Here is a 19,603-nt window from a genome sequence, read left to right on the forward strand (position 1 = left end):
CAAATTTATGTTTTGAGCCATAAATATGGTGTTATCTATGAAATTACCTAAATTTTTCAGCAAGACAATATGATGCATTTTAAAAGATGGTACTATGAAATTTTATGTTCTTGTTGGTTTTTTTTGTTTCATTGTTTGGAGGTTTTTTGAGACAAATAGCATTCTTAACACCATTTTATTGCAGTTTTATACTAGGGGGAAAAAAAAGAAAAAGAAAGCTTTATTTATTGGATAAATACATTGATTTGCCCTGCCTTTCTAACAACAAAATCTGTTTTTGTGCTTCAACAGGACTTATTTCAATTTATTAGGATGAAGACCATCTTGCAGTTTGCTAGACAAAAGGTGCATCTAACAGAATAAAAAGAAGCTCTTCACATGTGTCTAAATCTTTGTATAGTCAGCAAGGCCCATTTTTATTGATGTTTTATAGTAGCCATAAAACCTGGTTGACCTCAATCAACTGGTCTCTCAGGGAAAATACCTCTGCCAGCAAATACCAGATAAAAAATAGGTCAGGGCATTTCCTACACTGCTTTTATTTCTACAAGCTGAGGACAAACTTGCTTGCCCTGTCCCCATTCCAGATGCAGTATCTGACTACAAGGTGCCAAACTAAGCAAAGAGCCCGGAGCTTCAATAAAGAACCAAGCAGGAGCCCACCGTGTGTTGGATCCCTGCACCTACCTGGCCAAAACAGCCCCACAAACAGACTCTGTACAACACCCCTTCCTTTTCCCAGTTAAAAAACTGTAAACCTCATCACAACTAAGAATGAAACAGGTAGTTTTGGAGGTAACTTAATTACTTAAGAAGTGGTTCAGTAGCTTATTCCAGGCCATAGAGCACATAATTTTGGAAGTGAAAGCTGACCTATGTTCTTTGCCAGTCAAGATTACATGTTTCCAGAGCATACAATGCAAAAAAGAAAAAAATCACCAACTTGATCACACCACAAACAAGCTATGGTTGCACGAGCAAACTTTTGACATAATTTCAACCAAAAAAGTATTTTAAGTGGGGAAAAGCAAGTTTTCGTTTTTTTTTATTTTCCTTCTGTATTGGAAATCATAACAGAACATCTCCACAAAGCTCCCAGTCCTTAGGTAGGTGAAAGCTTACAACTTTTTTTATCTATCCATCTCCCAGGTAACAGAACAATGTATTATTTGTTCTACTACCAGTGTGCTCAAGGCAACAGATTTTAAAAGGGAATGGTAACTGTGTATAGGTGAAATCTGATTTGCACCGTAAGTTCAACAAATAGCATTCCCATAAAAGCATGCAGGCACATTCCACACACTGTGGGATCAGGGTTTTACACAGGTGCATTCTATGGAAAACAGTTGTAAGGAGCTTTGCAAACCAGTCTTTCATCTCATGACAGTTTCACAGGGCTATCTTTGTATGACCATTTCAGATCAAGGCATATGTAAGCTAAATAAAAAGTGTAAGCAGAAAGAACTGGCTTTAAAAGCATTTAAATGGATAAAACGAAAATAAATAAAACTTTACCTCGAACAATAAGTTGAGCAAAGTTTGAGACTCCAGAACCTCTCTCTGACTGAGTTACACAGCGGTATAAATCCTGGTCGGTTTTTGTCACCTCTTGCAATTTAAAGGTGGCTGCAAATCTTCTGTGATTGATGTTTTTAGTCTGAGCAACTGGAATATCTTCCCCATTTCTTCTCTGAAAATAAGAGTAATCAAGGCAGAGTTAACTCAAAAAATGCAAAAGGTATTTATCATTATCATCATACAAAGAAGACACAAAAACCAAAAACCTCAACCCAAACGCATTCAGACCGTGCTACCATGCATTTCTATGGTAGAAGAGCTCAGTACTGAGATAGCCTCACGAAACAAGCAGTACTCAATAGCATTTCAAAATCAAGTTTGGCAGTGAAAGGTACCATCAGGATTTTGCACTGGTACAAAACATGACCACTACATAATCAACTGCAACTGCCTTATAGCTGGAATCATCCTAGGACAGCCCAGCAGTAGCGGTTGTACTCCTAAGAAAATTCATTCAACTTTAAGCTGATTTGCAACACATACGCTGGGTGTATTGTAAGATATATTTATATAAACCTGGCACTGAGGGACATCAAAGGTCGGCAAGAGCTCTTTTTCACCAACCAACCAATGTTTCCTTTTTAATGCTACTTTTTATCTGTACAAGTTCAATACCTTCTAAAATTTTAGCTTTGTTATACTAAGCACCACCTATCCATCTAAAGCTAGCTGAAATAAAAAGTGGTGGGCAGGAAGGCACTAAAAGAGGAATAACACAGACCTCATTTAAAGGAAGGAGCTTAGAGAGTTCTTAAAAAAACATAGTTATCACAAATCACTGAAAAATTTAATCTGTCTGGAGCTGAGGGGACAGGTGACAGGTCAGTAAGACAGAAACAGTTTGAGCTCTTGTGGGATCCGTTTTCCTTATTACTATTCACATTAAATGTTCAGTTTTGATTTCAGTTGAAAAACAGACCCTCCACCAAAAGTCAGCATTAAAAAACACTCAGAAACATGCACAAAGAGAACAAACAATGTCACTGCTCTCTCCTGTGGATCAACTGCATGTTATTTCCTGACCAGGACACAGTTTCTGAGCACTCAGCATTGCTCAGTCCCTGGAAAGATAGCAGCATTTGCTTGTAACCACATTCTGCTCAATATACAGCAAAGCATGACCTCTGTGGACGTTTTTAGCTCTAATCAACCCCTGGAATGAGAAACTTCATTGAGGTTTTAAACTCCAAGCTTTCTAACACCAAAAGCACTACTGCTGAGCCACAGAATTTAATAACTTGAAAGCCTGTGGCAAAGCACAGGGCAGAAAAAGGAGATGATTTAATGTCGCATGTGTATATCAGCCAGCCTCCTGTCACAGGCAAGAGTACTTCACAACACTCAGACCCTTCATTTTACATCTACCCTTTGTCATCCTAGCATGGGTTAGTCGCTTTAAACAGTTTTGTGGTAGATTAACCAGGTAGAGTGAAACAAGCATTCACTCTAGCCATTAACATGTTTAAACAGATTCATTCTATTTATATCTAGCAGGCGGATTTCAGTGACTCGAATTGCAGCACAAAGACCATGCCATCACCTTTACCAGCTGCAGGTTTATTGTGTGATTTTCTCACTGCAGGAAGACACCATCCAGTTTCCCTCACCCAGCCATCTCTCTGCCATTTCCTCAGCTGTGAGCTCTGCAGGGCTGTGCCAGAAAGAGCCACAAGATATCAAGAGCAAAAACTGATTTCCAGAACACAATGGCACACAAGACACTTCCAAACGGTACTCTTATTGCTTCTTCCTAAAACTCTCATCATCTCATAACAACCACAAGCATGGTTGTCACAGGGGTGCTCTCTGAGAGGCTGTTCCCGGGCAAAAGAAACAGATGCTGAGTTTCAGGACACCTGGACCAACTGTGGTACAGCCACATCACCCTGTGACAGACACAGGCTCCATCCTCAGCTCTGTGGGTATCTGACTTAGAAAAATTAGGAAGTTTTCTGATGCCTGTGCTCCTACACATGAAAGGCCTTATTGAACTTCAGGAATTGATGAAGTTATTAAATTCCAATATCAAGCAAATGAGGGATGATGGTAAAGACTTTATTTCAGTGATGCTTAAACAAAAGTGAAAATATTTTGTGGGAGGTACACCTTCCCCTCCATCTAGATGGCTTCTTTTGATAGAAAACACTAAATTTGAAAGCAGGATTATCAAGCCTTGCAGTCCCCATCCTCCTCCCCTCCTCACCCTTGCCCCACCTCCCCAGTATCAACCAAGGGTTTGGACTGTCAGAAATGATAACTTCATATAAACCTTGGATCTAGTGCCTTGAAGTAACCAAAGTAAACAAACCTCACAGTACTTTCTTCCTCTCAGGCTTGTCTCATGCCCTGGAAGGAAGGAAGTCAAACTCCCCCACTAAACACAAACTTGTCATATGATTTTCAAAAATACCAAGCAATCAGTAATAAACCGAAGGTGAATCTTTAAACCAAATATGATAGCAGACTTGACAAATAAACCATGCAATTCAGTCATTCTTGTTCTGCTATGAAGGGAAAATATACATTTAGGGAATTTTCTAAACTGAAGGACTCCATTTCAATAAGTGCAATGCTTTAAACTGGAAAACCAAACATGTCATCTGCAGCAGAGAAGCACATTCAAGCTACACTATATAAAATAATTTACACTCTGAAGATCAGAACTTGCTTACTTAAGGTCATCTGCATGCTTCAAGTTGAGAAACAAAGTGAATTGGGCTCCTACTTAAAATGAAATACTAATGCACTTTCAGAGAAATTAATTAAAATAAAATTTGACAAGCTTTACAGTTCTAGAACAACACCTCAGATTTTCTTTTTTATTTATATCAGTGATTTCCTACCATATTATCTTACAAGGCTTGGAGGCAGTTGCTCTAATTTCTTTGTATTAGAATTTGTTTCTTGGGAATCCAGCTGCACAACTACATTTTCAAAGTCTTTCTTCATGTAGAGATTATCCATTAGAATATTTCTGCATCATTAAAATGATGAAAAGTTCAAACAGAAGAGAGTTCTCATCTAAAAATGAATGTTAACAAAAAAACCCAGCATTCATTTCAGCACATATCCCTTACACTGGTAACCCATTAGCCAGTCAGAGTTCAGATGCACTGTCACGATCTCTTAATTAAATTCTTCTTTTTAATGTCAGAGCATTACTACTGATTTTAAAGGAGAGGGAAGAAAGGCAGCAGTGCTCTCTGCTTATTAAGGGTTCCTGGTACATACTGTTTCAATTTATGTCCTGCTCACACTGAACAGAGCTTGAAAATGCTGCTCAATTAAGTTTTAAAAATTTAATTTAAAATTAATGTGGAGTTATACTAATGGGTAATGGCTGTACCCTGTGCGATCCTTGGTTCCTCCAGTCTCTTGCTGTCTGATTTGATAACCCTGAATTGCTCATTTAAGAGAGGTCACCACTAGGCAGTTCTCCTCTTCTGTGAAAATAACTCTGGGCTTCACAAAGAACTACTGTCTATAAACACTTGATTAAAAGAAATATTAGCCTGTGAAAAAAAACCTCCTTAATTCTGGCATTTCAGGCATTTAAAATTACAATCTTAAATAAATCACTCTGACTTCAAGGTTATTTTTAATTTGATAGGAACATGATTTTATTAAACTTTTTTCAGGCAATGAAATTAGATCATCTATATTTTAAACAAAGTCAACAGCAAATCCTATGCAGCTTAAAAACAATCTTAAGTAAATTACCAATTAGTCTTAAATATCTCTCTTTTGCCTCATGAAAGAAAACAAGCATTTAATAAATATGAAATGGAATTTTTAATGATCTTTTAGAACCTGGGTAGAACCGAAAGAATTAAACTCCAACATCTCATTTAATTGATAGAATTTAAGTGCATATCTCACACAAATTTAAAATTTATTAGCCTTTCTCCCTCAGCTTTTCAAATTGAAAAGTGATGAGTTTTGCTTTATTTGTTTAAATAGCAATGAGACACCTGTCTACAGTGATGTTCCCTCTAAATCTTCCAAAACCCTTTTCTTTCACACCAGTGATTTTTACAAGCCTGGACAGTTCAACCTTACACATCCCCATCCTTTTCTTTCTGTAAACACCTTAAAATAAGTCCGCTGTACTGCTAATAATTACAGTCAACTCTGGTTGCCTTCTCGGGCTCCCGGCTGGATGCCTGGATGCCTCCAGAGATCAGAAGATGTCAACACTTGGCTGCAGTGACACCGGCATGACTCTGGCAGCAGTGCCCTATCAGCTGCCCTGCACTCAATCCCTCCTCACCTTCCCTCCTGCTCTCACACACACACAAAAAAAGCCAACCTGGAATATGAGAAACCTTCCAGAAAACACACTCCCTCCCCATGTATTATCATCACCAAACAGATTAGCTTGTGATCAGATTCACTGCACAGCCACTAGCAGCAGAGGAGAGGGCAGGTCATATGTGGTAAGCAGGGCACGAGTCCACAGCTTGTCTGAGCAACCCAGTCCCTAAAGCTGCAATCAGAACCTCACCAGCAGCACAAGGGCTAGAAAGATGCCCCCAGCAGCCCAGGGCATAAAACCTCTACTGCCTTGAGGGAAGGGGAATTTGTAAACAACATGTTCCAAAACATTCCTGGGATTACTCATTATGTAAAAGGAGAATGTCTTTTTTTGATGGGGGAAAAAAAGAAAGAGGGTTGACTGTGGATAGTTCAAATGCCAGCAATAAAGCACAACCCCTGCCAGACCATGTTTTCAAAAGCTTAAAAAAGCAAAACAACAACAACAACAACAAACCCTAAAAAAATACTGAGAGGAGTAAAAAACACAAATAGTGTTTAAATTTTACTTTATATGCACCTGTCTGTCACTTTTCCACAGACGTACATATTCTTTTAGAGCACTTAAGACATAATTTCCAAATGGAGAAAAATCTAAAACAATTTCTATACTACTACTACTACTACTAGCAGTAGTAGTAGTAGTAGTAGTAGTATATTTTCTTTTTTTACACAAATGCCCGAAGAAATTCTTGGCATTTTGAAATTTCTTAACATACTAGAAACATAATAAAGCATGACATATATTTATTGTGGGAAGTTATAAATACAGTTTTAATCTTTTTCTGTGACAAAAGATTTAATTATTGAACAAAGTGGGATTATTTTTCCAATTTTATTTATACCACAAAATTTAGACTACGAAATCTTTTTTTTTAAGCAGATCATGAATTAGAAATATAGCTTAAATAATATTCCTAAATAGTCCCATCTTCTTAGACTAAAAGAAGGTGAAGTAGCAATTTCTTTTGTTTGATTGATTATTAAGGTGAAGCACTAAACATATTTTTTTAAGTAGGAAATTAGTGGGACTTGCTGTAATTTTCTAGTCTCCTTCAGGCATAGCAAGCCAGGATAAGATTCCACATTAAAATTCTACTTTCCAATAAACTGTGCGTTCATTTATTAGAAAAAAAGCTGCACATCTTTTCCCATGCAAACATACACTGAAGATCATGAAGAAATGTGACAAGCCAAGCTTTATCCTGCATGCTTCACTGCAGTACAGAAAAATCCATGACTACTTTAAATGTCTTGGTATGACGCGCTGCTGTTCCTCAAGTTTCCCATTGAAGTAGCCCAAATTTCTATCATGCTGCACTGACCCTCCTACTGAAGAAATCTCTGATGAAATAATCTAATTGAGAGCCATCTGGCCCTTTAGAGGTGGCACTTCTAATTCATTTTATTATAATAAACCCCACCAGCGGCAAACTAGCAAAATTCATACTACCGTGTCTCTGGCCATGTCACCACACAAATGAGAACAACTCACTTTCACTGAGCATTTTTAAGCCTCTTAGTTTGAGCCTAATTGAACACATGTTGAACATGCAAAAAAAAAATTTAGAAAAATAAAGGAGCTTTTCAGAAAGCATTGGTTCTTGAACTCAGACTCCTTGATTAAAAAAAAAAATAACACGCAACCAAAACTGCATAACTCACAGAAGTATGGATCCCAGACACAGTGATTTAAGGTCTGCATCACCTTGAGCAGTGCACATTGAACTGCAGTATTTATTCCTGCAGTGCAAAACAAGAAAAATCTTCTTAGTTAGAAGACAAAGAAGGAGAAAAGTTGCAGAAAAACTCACCACTGAGGGCCAACACACCACAAGAGAGCTCCTCAAAAATTTCTCAGCAGACAATTTTACCCTTTTGTAAAAGCATCTAAGCTTACCAGCTGCTCATATTCTTCTGTAATTCATTAAGTCCTGCAGCCATTAAAGGAAACTAGGGCCTGGGGTACTATGCATCCTACTGCACATCACACCACTGAGGAGAAGAAAATGCAGGCAATAATGGACAAGAGCCATAGGACAGAATGGCCAAGGAATTTATAACTATATCTTTTTGTAAACATCACCTTTATTTCAGGTGTCTCATTTACGTGTGTGCTTCAGCCACCGGCTGACTGAGGAGTGACTACCAGGACTACACAGAAAGACCAAACTTCCACTGCAGCTGTTGTAGCTGTAAAGCACAAAATGGCAGGAGGGGAAGGAGCCACCACTGAGGCCACAACCAGCAGCACAGTCCCCAGTACCAGAGGCTCCAGCTGCCACAGGACCCCACAGTCCAAAGGCTGCTGTGTAAACTAGATGACTGGTAGCTATGCAGACCAGAGGACTTAGCTAACTGGGGCAGAATTAAGACCGGGAGGATTACAGTATTTCATGTTGTTGAAACCTAAGATGACCGGGCATCCAGGGGAAACTGCCATATTTATCCATGAAGCTGATAAACTAAGGTAGGAGAGAGGGAGAATGGTTCATTCAGGGTTAAATGACATAGATAGCATCAAAGGTGAATAGAGGGGGGTGGAGGGGGAAATAGAGGAAAGAAAAACCTTTGTGAAACAAACAAGTTACGAATACTGTAATTTTCATGGGTTGAATATTCTTTATAACCATGTCTGAGTCGGGAGTGTGTGATACAGAATAACCTACAAGTCAAGTAATTTACAAGGAGCCAAATAGATCACTTCAAGGCAGCTTTTCATATACTTTGGAAAAAGGTTTGGAAATCCACATTGTTTATCACAAACCATAAATATGATGAGGTTAAAGTGAAGGTAGAATAGACAAGTCATTGCAAAAGAGTCCTCTGTGCCTCCCTATACTTCCTTTCAAAAACACCTTTTCTGTAAGTAAAAGCAAGCAATATGAAAAAATGAGGAAAGTGAAGTTCCTGTGCAAGCCTCAAGCACAACAAAAAGAAAAGAACTTACATCCTTCTTAGCCAATGTCAGTAATCAAGATAAAAGTAAGATGATGTAGACTTGAGCAGGATTTTACTGGCTGAGGAAAGAAGGTTTGGCACAAACAGCTCAGTTTGCTGTGCAAATTAGTACTTGCTTTAGGCAGATGATGATGATAATCCAAAAAAAGTCTTCTGTCTCCCCAGAGGCTCACCCAGTGCCATCCAGGGAGAAGAGCGAAGCCAGAGCCATAGGCCTTCTTTCTTCCCACAGCCTCCACACAACCACAGCTCCCACTCCTCCTTAGGGCAAGCAGGCCTGACTGACTTATTCCAGTTCAAAACCAAAAAGCATCAAACTTGACAGTTGACCAAAACCAAAAAGGGGATCAAAACTCTCCATCACTATTCCATGGCTGAAACCCTGCGGATGCTACCAAGGCATCTTCTCTGAACTCTCTCAAGGCAGCACTGAGTAAAAAAGCAAAATAACAAAGCTTTTCTAACATTCAGAGCATACTCCGCTCTCCTTAACACTCAGGGATCATAAAATTTGTGCAAACCAACAGAAAACATTCTTCCACTGTAATGAACATGGTGAATAAGCAAGTGCTGTAGCATCAAATGTTTTATTATCAAACTAAAGAAAGGGTCTCTTAACCAGTAATTAACTCTACCAAAATGCAATGGTATCTCAGAAGGCAAAGTTACATTAGAAAGCAACTCATAGAAAGCAACATACAAACAATGTAAAACTAAAGTTAAATTGGACAAGACTCTCCTATTAGAAATGCATTTTTTTCTGACATCAAAAGTGAGCCTCCCAGCATTCACTGTTAGGTTAGGCTAAATGGTTTACCCCAGAGGTCCACAGCCCACACTCCAACCTTCCCACTAAATACTAATCCATGTCTTCACCTGGGAACAGCAGGAGGAAAGGACTTCTGCTGCGTAACTTCTGTCCTTTGAGAGGAAATAGCCCTTCCAGAAATCAAAACAAAATGGTCAATGCTTTGTCCCTCAACTCTTTGCCAGAGGCATGAATTCTTACATAGCCTTTCTAATCTAAATTCCTGGAATACTGTGTTGGTCGTGCACAATGCATCATCAACAGGATACCATCTGCATGTGCCAAGTCCAAAGACTTATTAAAGAGCGCATATATGCAGTACCTAGCAAGAAAAATGAATGCTAAATATCACATCCTATTCTGTGGCAATCCGCACCAAAACCCAAGATGCTGGTGAACAGGGCATTGAGGATTACAGCAGTTTCCTCTACAAAGGGAGCAGGATGCAGCCAGTTGTTTGAGCCCGAACAGACGCTCGCTCATCCTCCTGTAACAGTTGGTACCGCTGGGAGGTCAGCCCGACTCCATTGTTTTTACAGCAATTTGCATTTTATTTTCCATAATGCTGTTTAATTTCACTTTTTCAATTATTACTCTCAGGCAATTGCTTTAATTATCTGTTATTCCACGAGGAAAGACACTCTCCTCTGGCAGAAAGAAGGGCTGCATCAGACCGTATTAACGCTGACGAGCCTCTCCACGGGCGAGCGCAGGGCTGCGGCGCCAGCCTTGGCAGCCCACGAGGAGGGCGGTTAGCCAGCACCCACAGCTATTGCTGACAGATTGGCCCGCTCGCCACCGCTCAGATGGCAAATCTGCCCAGGATTACAAGGCGCATATTAAACCTTTAAAAGTGTGCAGCCGGAGCCCCTTTGAATTTCAGATTCGCCAAGGCAAACGGTATCACCGCAGACCGTGGCAAAACACATCTGACTGCAAAGCCAGAGCAAGCCGCTTTCCCTAATCCAATGCTATGTTAATGCAAAGCTCAGCAATGATGGATGGACTCATTAGTGCTGCAGTTATCGCCATCTGAACCAGGTGCCAAGACATATGGTTTAACAGATGTTCTAGCAAAAAGCTCTACACGCCGCACTGTACGAGTGTCCAGCTAAACCGGACATCGATAAGAAACTGAAATCGTATTGGGCTTCTGGGAGCCACAATTGTTCCCAGCTCAGGAAGCTGTTAAACACAGCCCGATTATGCAAAAAACCCTATTGCTCTGATATCCCAATTAGATTGGCAAAACAAATGCTGGACAATACATACACTGCTTTCTGGAATCTTGGTATACCCAAATGTTATTTAATCTACCCAGTCAATGCTATTTCTCTACTATCTTATCAAATAAATGAAGCTTTCTTCTAACAGAAATCGTCAAATGAAATAAGCAATCAGGGCCCCCATCCCATTCTTGCATTTTCATGTTTAGAATGCCCTGCTTGCACTATTCTTTCAAAAATTTAGTACATAACATATCCATTCTGGACATAGGCTTACCACGCAGAAGCAACTTGTTTGCAAGCTTATTTATTGACACAACTCAAGTGGAATGCATGATATTTCACAGGGAAATAAATAGAATAAAACAGGGCTCCTTCTTACACTAATTTAGCAAATCAATATGCACAAAGCAGCAAGGTGCATCAAATGTTAATAAAAGAAAAATCCCTTGTACTTTAAGCATCTTTTCAAAGAAAGAAAATTCATAGCCTTAGAAAGAAAAAAAATCAGCAGTAAGTGGGCAAAACCCAATTAATTAGTGTATCTATCTATCCTCACCATATTCATTTCTTTAAGACTACACACACACTTATGCTCACCTCCTACAAGAAAGCATTTTTCAGCAAGAAATTCTGCTAATTCCTAGAGCTTACAAATCACAGCATACCGAAGCATAACAGGTGGAATACCCAGGTTACCACCTTGGGTTTAAGGACTCTTGTCGCACAACCCAACAGCTTCAGTGTGGGCAGTAAGATCAAACAACAGTAAGATCAAACACACACAAAGATCAACAATGTTGGTGTGTAACATACGACCATGGAAATTTTAAGAGAAGTTGGAAAACAGTGAGATAAAAAGGCCCCCAGCATGACATTCTGAAGGGAATGACAAGTAAAAAAGATACTAAGCACTGTGAAAGACTGAATGTAATTCAGAAACAACATCGATGTTGTTAAACATTTAAACAAAAACTAAGGACTTTGAACGTCTTTCAGAATTTGCTAATAATTGCAGGTCATAAAGAGAATCCTTCAGCTCATAACAGTAAAAGATTTGATAGCAGATCAGGTTGAAAAGGTGCAGAACAAAAGAATCTAAGCTGCATTTCTGCCTTGCTCCCACACCTACTATTCACTCTGTCACAAAGGTGTGTTTCAGATGATCTTGTTCAACCAGTTAAATCTCTTCATCTGTGCAAATATTTGCTCTGTATTAATGCAGCCTCGACTTTTGAAAACTTCTGTTATCTTTACTGTTGATCTTTCAATGACAGAGTTTTACTGTCCCAAACATTGGTCCACCGAGGCTGTAAAATACAGAGGTGGCAGAAAAGGGATATTAAAGGGGACAAGAGACCAGATACAATCCAAAAACAAACAAGAGCAGAATCTGCAGCCATGAAAGTCACGAGAAGTTCAATTCAGTGTTAATCCCTATTTGTGTGAAATGTTTACAGACATACATTTATAGAAAATGGTGTTGATGAAAATACTCTCATTACAGCAGTAAACAGTGTATTGAAATGTGGTGCCTATTTTTGTCCATTTTTATTTTTAGGCACATAAAGCTATGTGAACTTAATTATATATACACTGGGAAAAACATAAGCATGGAAATGTACTTACAGATAGAACATCTAGTATATCAGGGCCAAAAACTAAAACAAAATTGAAGATTAAATAGGTCTACAAGGAATTACACTACCACAATCCCCTTTTATATCATGTAGTAAACATCCCAATCTTTTTCCACCTGTTGGCACTATTTATATGGATAATTTAGACATGAATCAAGCTGTGAAAAAATGCACACAAAAAAACCCCAAAATTAAAAGCCCGAGAAAAAAATTTAAAAAAACCAAAACCACAAAAACAAAAAAAACATGAACAAATCAACAAAACCCAATAAAAAAAAAAAAAAAAAAAACCCTAAGAATACAAACAGTCCTCCCCAACCTGTCTTCCCCCAACAATAAAAATCCAATTGAAGTCAAAATCCTTTTCACTGAACTGACTTACTGGAGGGCTGCAAAAGCTCCAGATCAGTGCAGAGAGTGATCAAGAGGGTGAAGCTGAGACCATAGCAGCTGAGACCAAGCCCAGCTGAAGCAGCCATGGGACTGCAGGACTTGGAACACAGAGCAGGGTGGCTGCTATTTTTTCCCTCGTGCTGCTGAATTTACTTTAATTCTTCTCAAAATTGAAGTATGCAAGAGCCAGAGAACACTGGGAGAGTCTTCAACAAAATCTCTGCCTGCACATATTTATTACTTCAATGCAAATGAAATCTTAGATCTCCTCAGATGCAAAAAAGCCTGATGTCCCAGATTGCTCCTTGAACTTTTCCTTATCAAAGGATGTATTTTAATGGCAAATTCTTAGCTGGGTTTTTTTTTCCTTTTTTTTTTTTTCCTCCTCAAGGGAATAGTTTTTCTCTTTCCATAAGGACATAACCAAAAGCTATTTTCTCTAAAACTATGTGCTTGGCAACTGTCTTCTTCCCCCACCATCATCCACTTATTTTTCATTTTTGCACTTTGCCTTTTTTTTTTTTTTTTTTTTTTTTTTTTTTCATAATGGTCTTTCTTGTTATGAGAAAAATACATTCCTGGAATGTTTCAGCTCAAGGCTCTCAAGAACAATTACTTAGGCATTTGATTTGATCTGCCAGTTCTTCCTTTCAGGCTGTTTGGGCTTTATGAATCTTGAGTTTGGTCAAAGGTTAAAGCAAACCTTTTCCAAGTTACACTCCAGTGTTTCATGATGCCTGTACATATCCATCCCAGGTTTTAAAGATAAAGAGTAAATTCACTATTAGCTATGCACAACGACAGTAGCTTTGAGTGCAATCTAAGGAAAATTATCCATATAGGGAAGGTTGCCTATTCACACTTATATTGGGCAAGTAGGATTGCCAGGTGAAATGATGAGTGAAAAAAAGTCACCCTTAAATTGGTGAAAACTCAGTACTGTTTACAGGAGAACAATAAAGAGAACAGAAGTATCAAGGTATCTTCAAGAGTATCAGAGCACTTTACATGCCCAGACAAGCAGAGTTATAACATCCAAAATACTTCATCAATCACACTTTGAGAAATTATCACATCTGTGATCCACATACACAGACACAAAAAAATAAACTATCCATGAAGCATATGGAGGGACAAAACATATGTTTTCTGAGTTGATCTGTCAGCTAGCTGGGCTTCTCTGGGGAGTGAAAGTTAGGAAGGATAATCTGTCAGAGTTATCTGACTCCAAGGAGTGAGTGATAGGGAAGATTTCCAGCTGGCTCTCTCTACTGGGTCTTTCTGACCCACAATCAACTGAAAGTGGTGCTTCACAGGTTTGCTGGAATGCTCCTAGTGCTATTGTCTTGCCTCGGATATAGCAAAACCCAGGCCAATTCCATTTTTTGTGCTGTGTGTGCTCTATTTGGCAAGTCTCTGAAATCAAGCTGCTTTTTCTGAATGAATGCATTACATGTTTACTCAATTTAAACAAATTACTGCTCAAAGACATGGAGTACAAATCCTTCCTACTGTGATACCTTTTCACTAAATGCAATGCAGTTACTGCTTGTGTTCCTTTTTAATGCTGCAGCATATTTGCCTAATAATACATTTTGCATATCAGATTTTTTCATCATCTTTTAAAAAAATCTCTTTAAAATTTCAAGCTTGTCACATGCCAATATGCAACAGTTAGCCAAGGTTTATAATCTCCACTATTAAAACAGAAATCAGACTGAAACAACTGATTGTAGTTCACTTCAGAATACATTTGACCAAAAATGTATATTTTAAAGTTCTGACTATAGGTAATTTAAAAGTAAGTTTCCCAAAAATACATAAGTTTTCGTTCTGAAAATAAACAGAAATACACATTATAACAAAATAAAGTTTTAGAGGACATATTTAGAAACCATTTTAGAGGTAGGTTGTTGCTTAAGGTTTACATAGAAACAAAAGAATGCACGTAAGTTGTACATGTACCACTAAAGTGATTTTTTAAATCCTTTTTAAGTGGTAAAATTTAATTTTTTTTAAGAACAACTGGAAAATTTGCAATCATTCTACCCAACCAGGTCTTAAATATAAGTATCCCATCACTGTAATACAGAGAAGACTGTGTATTTTGGAGGGATAGTGGTTTTTTTTTCCTTTTTTTTCTTCTTTCATAGTAAGAAGGATTATATTCTGGTTATAGTAATCTCTTAAATTCTGACATACTACTCACAATTATACACAGGTAAAATTAAAATTCCTCTTATTACGGAGACAGAGAAAAAGGATGTGTAGCAATCCTTTTAGGCTGCTCCAATTATTTACTGCTACTGAGTAAAACTGATATGCACACAGAAGTACAGCCACGTCCCTCCAGCCACCTGCTTGGACAGGCAATTTATGTGATTATAAAATCCCCAAAATTCATGATGGCTGTGTTATATCTGTGTATTACTAGATCCCAAACGCCAATTATCTGCATTTAATAATAATAAATTTTGATACAAAGGAGTTGATTTACGAGAGAGAAGGCACATGATGCCTTTAAAGGCCAACCTTATCCCAGCATCCACACAAGTTCTTATTTTTAATCCAACCTTTACGACATTGCAAAACTGATTACAAGTTTCTCCATTGAACAGACATAAAATTCCATTTAAACGACATATTTTACATGCAGAAGAATAAAAGGCTTTGAATTTTCAACATTTCATCTCCAAGAAGGCAGCTTGTCCTCCAGCCAAATAGACTTGCATGAGTTAGCCTTACCTGGAGCCATAACTTGTTATTCACTGCATCTCTCCCTGTAGCAATGCACTGAAATGTAGCATTCTGCCCTGCATTGACCTCTACATCCCCCAGCCTCAAAAAATGTGGAGATTTATCTGTAGAGGGGGAAAACAAAAATTACAAATAAAAGTCATTACAAAAAAATAAAGGTGCCAGAAACATTATTATCTCACTCAATCTCCATGTTTTAACAATCTTTGGCTAAAAAAGAAACAGAAGAGATAAAATTATTTGTTTCATCTGTATTCAAGGAGTGCTTTCAATCCTTCCCCTTCTCCCCTGGTGATTCTACTAACTTTATGTTATACACGTGTTATAATAAATTCTTTTAAAACAGAAGCCAAAAAAAGGAGATCAGATGCCAAAATGTCAGCAGCACTAGACAAGAACTATCCCAAAGACTTTTGACTGTATGAAATCCATCACACTGAGAAAAACCCAATTAGCAGCATACTGCTCAAGCAAATAGATACTGTTTCTGTTATTTGTAATGCAATTCAGAGCTCTTATTTTGGAAAATTAAATGATTTGTGGCATTGAATATAGCATTTCAAGAGCTGACAAATCTATTCCCCACACCGAGCAAGTCCAGAGGAAGTCTCAGCAGAACAACCACCTGAAGGATTTACTAGACCTACAAAAGCCAACAGAAACCTTTGAGGAATGGACACATTACACAGCTCACACACCCTTTTCTCAAGGATGACTAAAGCAAACAGTAGCTGAACTGTTCCTTCTTTGTGCTTACTAAAAAAATCGTGATGCACAGGAAAAAACACTAAATTGGAACAAATAGGGTTTAAACATCAGTAACAAGAAGAGCTTGTCTGAATACCGTAACGTACTGATAATGTGCTAGGATGATTGTACCCAAGTGCCTTTTGTTTTGGCACTTCAAAACAAAACAAAAAGAAGAGGAAGAAAATAAATATGAAAGCCAGATACTGAATCCAAGCAGAGTTTTGCTGGGTACAGACCTGACATAGCTGGGCTGGCTGAAACATTAAAAAGGCATCTCACTCAAACACCCTGTAAGCTTGCTAGCTCCCGAGAGCAACGGTTTTAAAAGGTTTGAGGTAGAAGAAAACAAGATGTAAGGTTGCCACTGGAACTTTATTATTTGGCATCATTTTTGCAAAGTTGGAGCAGGATATTGCTATGTCCTGGTCATTTCAGAAAGCAATTAAATTATCAGCCATGTGGTACATTAGAATGAAATAATATTTTAGAGAGGGCATGTCTAGGGGAAGATGAGAAGAGTTAAAGAAAAAGAAATTGCAAAAAAATTTTGATAACAAGTGTCAGAAATGCACAGTAACAATTTCTTCCTCACAATCTATTATTAGTAGAATACTTTCATTGTCACAACCTGTGTTTGCATGTGTGCAATTATTCCCCAAGATTAGCAGGGAAAGGCAAACATAAATGCCTGAAGTCTGTCCACAAAAAAATAAACAAAATGCAATCTCTCAGTAGTTCAATAGCCAGAAGCCTTTTTTTCTTTTTTTTTCCTTTTTTTTTTTTTTTTTTAAATCTATTTTGTCTGTTTAGAAAAAAAAGAAGAATAAAGAAAATGGGTATGAAATATGATAAACCTCCTACAAGCATCTGCCAATTCAGTTTTCTTTAATCAGTGAGTATACACATTAACATTAAAATCCATTTTGATTATGCACACCAACTGAATATGACTAAAAAGACATTGAAGAATGCCCATTTTGTTTTATCCCTGTATAATTTACTTCTGGCAGAAAAAGATTTCACCCAGGTAAATCACTATTGCAATCACATTTCTTCCTGGAAGCTGCAATAAAAATACTATTGAAAGAACAAAGAATATCAGTGATCAAGTGATGAAAACTGAGCAGTCCACAGCAATACCAAATATGTCCTGAAAAGACAGAGAAAAATGAAGCTCTTAATCATTACTTACCACAAGGGTAACTCAGGACCTGGATGTCATCAATGGCAATGTAGCCATTTCTTCCATCTGAGACTTCAGCTTCAAATATTACCTGTCAAAATGAAAGAAAAAATGTTTACAACACTCATTTCTACAGAATTCCCCCGGTGGCAAGCGTGTAGATATAAGACACATTGCCTTTTTCATTTAGTTGAAGTTCCTACAAGGTTTGACAACTGAATGGAATATTTATTACTCAGTGTGGTGCAGTTCCATACCATTCATATACATGGCTTGCTTTGGTTTTGCTGCTCATAGCACACCAGAAAAAAACATGTTTAACTGTATATTGCTTTATCTCAGCTAAATGTGCAAACATGATTCGAGTCTGAAAAAATGCCATTATTTTCAGACAGGTTAGGCATCACAGCACACAAGTGATCAACCAATATTAACAAAATTTGTTTTCTTCCTGGGGGTCACAATATAGTCTCCTGTAACCTTCTGCAGCACAGTTGAACAAGAAAACACAGAATTAGTGCGGCACTCCCCAGTGGCAACAAAAAGAACAGTTGTAGCATGAGATTTATGCAGTAATCATTCACTTCATTCTTCCTTCTTTCAAGGCAATGAGAAAATTCCTATGCATGAAGGAAGAGACTGTTCTTGCATCCAGCGTCTTGTCCCACCCCAAATGGGCAGTTAACAACAAAGAATTGCATGGTGGTGGTTCAGAGAGATCCTGAAATTTTGCTTTGACTGCAGAAAGAGGATGCCTGTGGGGAATGTATATTTTGATAGCACTGGACTACAATCCTTCTTCAGTTTCTCCAGACATTCTTGCTAAGACCCCACTTCTAGCCAATTTCTTTTTTTTTCCCTTCTAATTTTATTTGCACCCAAATGGAATTCAGTTACAAAACCCACTTCATTCTCTGCCTCTTCCTCCTGCCTTGGCCAACAACAGTGTGGTGGAAGTTAATTTAATGTCTGTGAGTCCTACTTTCACAGTGTGTCTTGCCCATTCACATTTCTGACCAGAGCACTGTTTGACAATATCTACCCACTCTTCAGGCATTTTCAGAGAGCTAGCACTTGCTCGCAGTAATGAACATCAATATAAAGATCTTTAATTCCTTAATAATTTGGATTTTCATCGTTTTATTGAAATGGTCGCATGGTATGGAAGACAACTTAGTAAGAAATAAACATTATATTTAAAGTACTTCTGACAGAATGATTTCTTCACAGCACAATACAGTTCTGTAAAATGCATAAACTCTGAAGGCACATTGTTTCTCAAAGTCTAGTTAAGAAATTTCAGCACCAACACTAAGAACTGAACTAAATTTGCATCTCACTCTAACTGGGCTGTTATGAATTCCCTTGGAAATAACTTAGATGCAATTCTCAGGAAAGCTCTGCCTATCTAAGTGTGTCCTTCTCCTGTGTGTTGATGCCATCTTACACTAGGAGTCAGAGGAGACAAAGCTACCTTTCTTGGGATACTGCTGGGAATTTATTTACTTCACGTTTTTTTACCTCTGCCAGATTAATTCTAGTAATCTTCACCCAGCAGGAGTAGGAAGTTATCAGAAAAGAAGAAATCCACAGAAAATAGAAAGATAAAGACATGGAGATCCATGAGAAGAAGATAAATAACAAAAAAACCAAAAAACTAAAACAAAGCAAAAAAAAAAACCCACCCAAAAAACAACAACCCATATAACATGGAGAAACATGGAAAGGCAAGAAGTCTATGAAAAGTTACAAGGTAAGCAATAGAAAAATACAATGATTAAAAAGATAGATATTAGAGAACTAAGATTTCATATAAATATTCATATAATATTATATTAATATAAATATTCATATATACCATTTCATATAAATCGTATAATTGTTTATATTCATAATTGGTACAAATGAAATTATGAAACATTGATAATTATATGTACAATATAGCAAAAAGTGCAGCTCAGTTTAAAAAATTATTATCAGGCTTTATTTTGAT

The 19,603-nt window shown here is 37.7% G+C and overlaps 1 protein-coding gene across 5 annotated transcripts in view; it reads right to left on the minus strand.

The window, feature by feature from the left end:
• PTPRK (protein tyrosine phosphatase receptor type K) overlaps positions 1 to 19,603 on the minus strand; it is a 380,804-nt gene that overhangs the window by 190,541 nt on the left and 170,660 nt on the right. For all 5 annotated transcript variants that reach the window (XM_066315364.1, XM_066315362.1, XM_066315363.1 and 2 more), the window contains exons 4-6: positions 17,620 to 17,701; positions 15,666 to 15,781; positions 1,516 to 1,690 (exon numbers count right to left, since the gene is read on the minus strand). In XM_066315364.1, the coding sequence (XP_066171461.1) occupies positions 1,516 to 1,690; positions 15,666 to 15,781; positions 17,620 to 17,701 (373 nt within the window). The remainder of the gene's footprint in view (positions 1 to 1,515; positions 1,691 to 15,665; positions 15,782 to 17,619; positions 17,702 to 19,603) is intronic.

This window comes from Sylvia atricapilla, chromosome 3, assembly GCF_009819655.1.
Source record: "Sylvia atricapilla isolate bSylAtr1 chromosome 3, bSylAtr1.pri, whole genome shotgun sequence".
NCBI lineage: Eukaryota > Metazoa > Chordata > Aves > Passeriformes > Sylviidae > Sylvia > Sylvia atricapilla.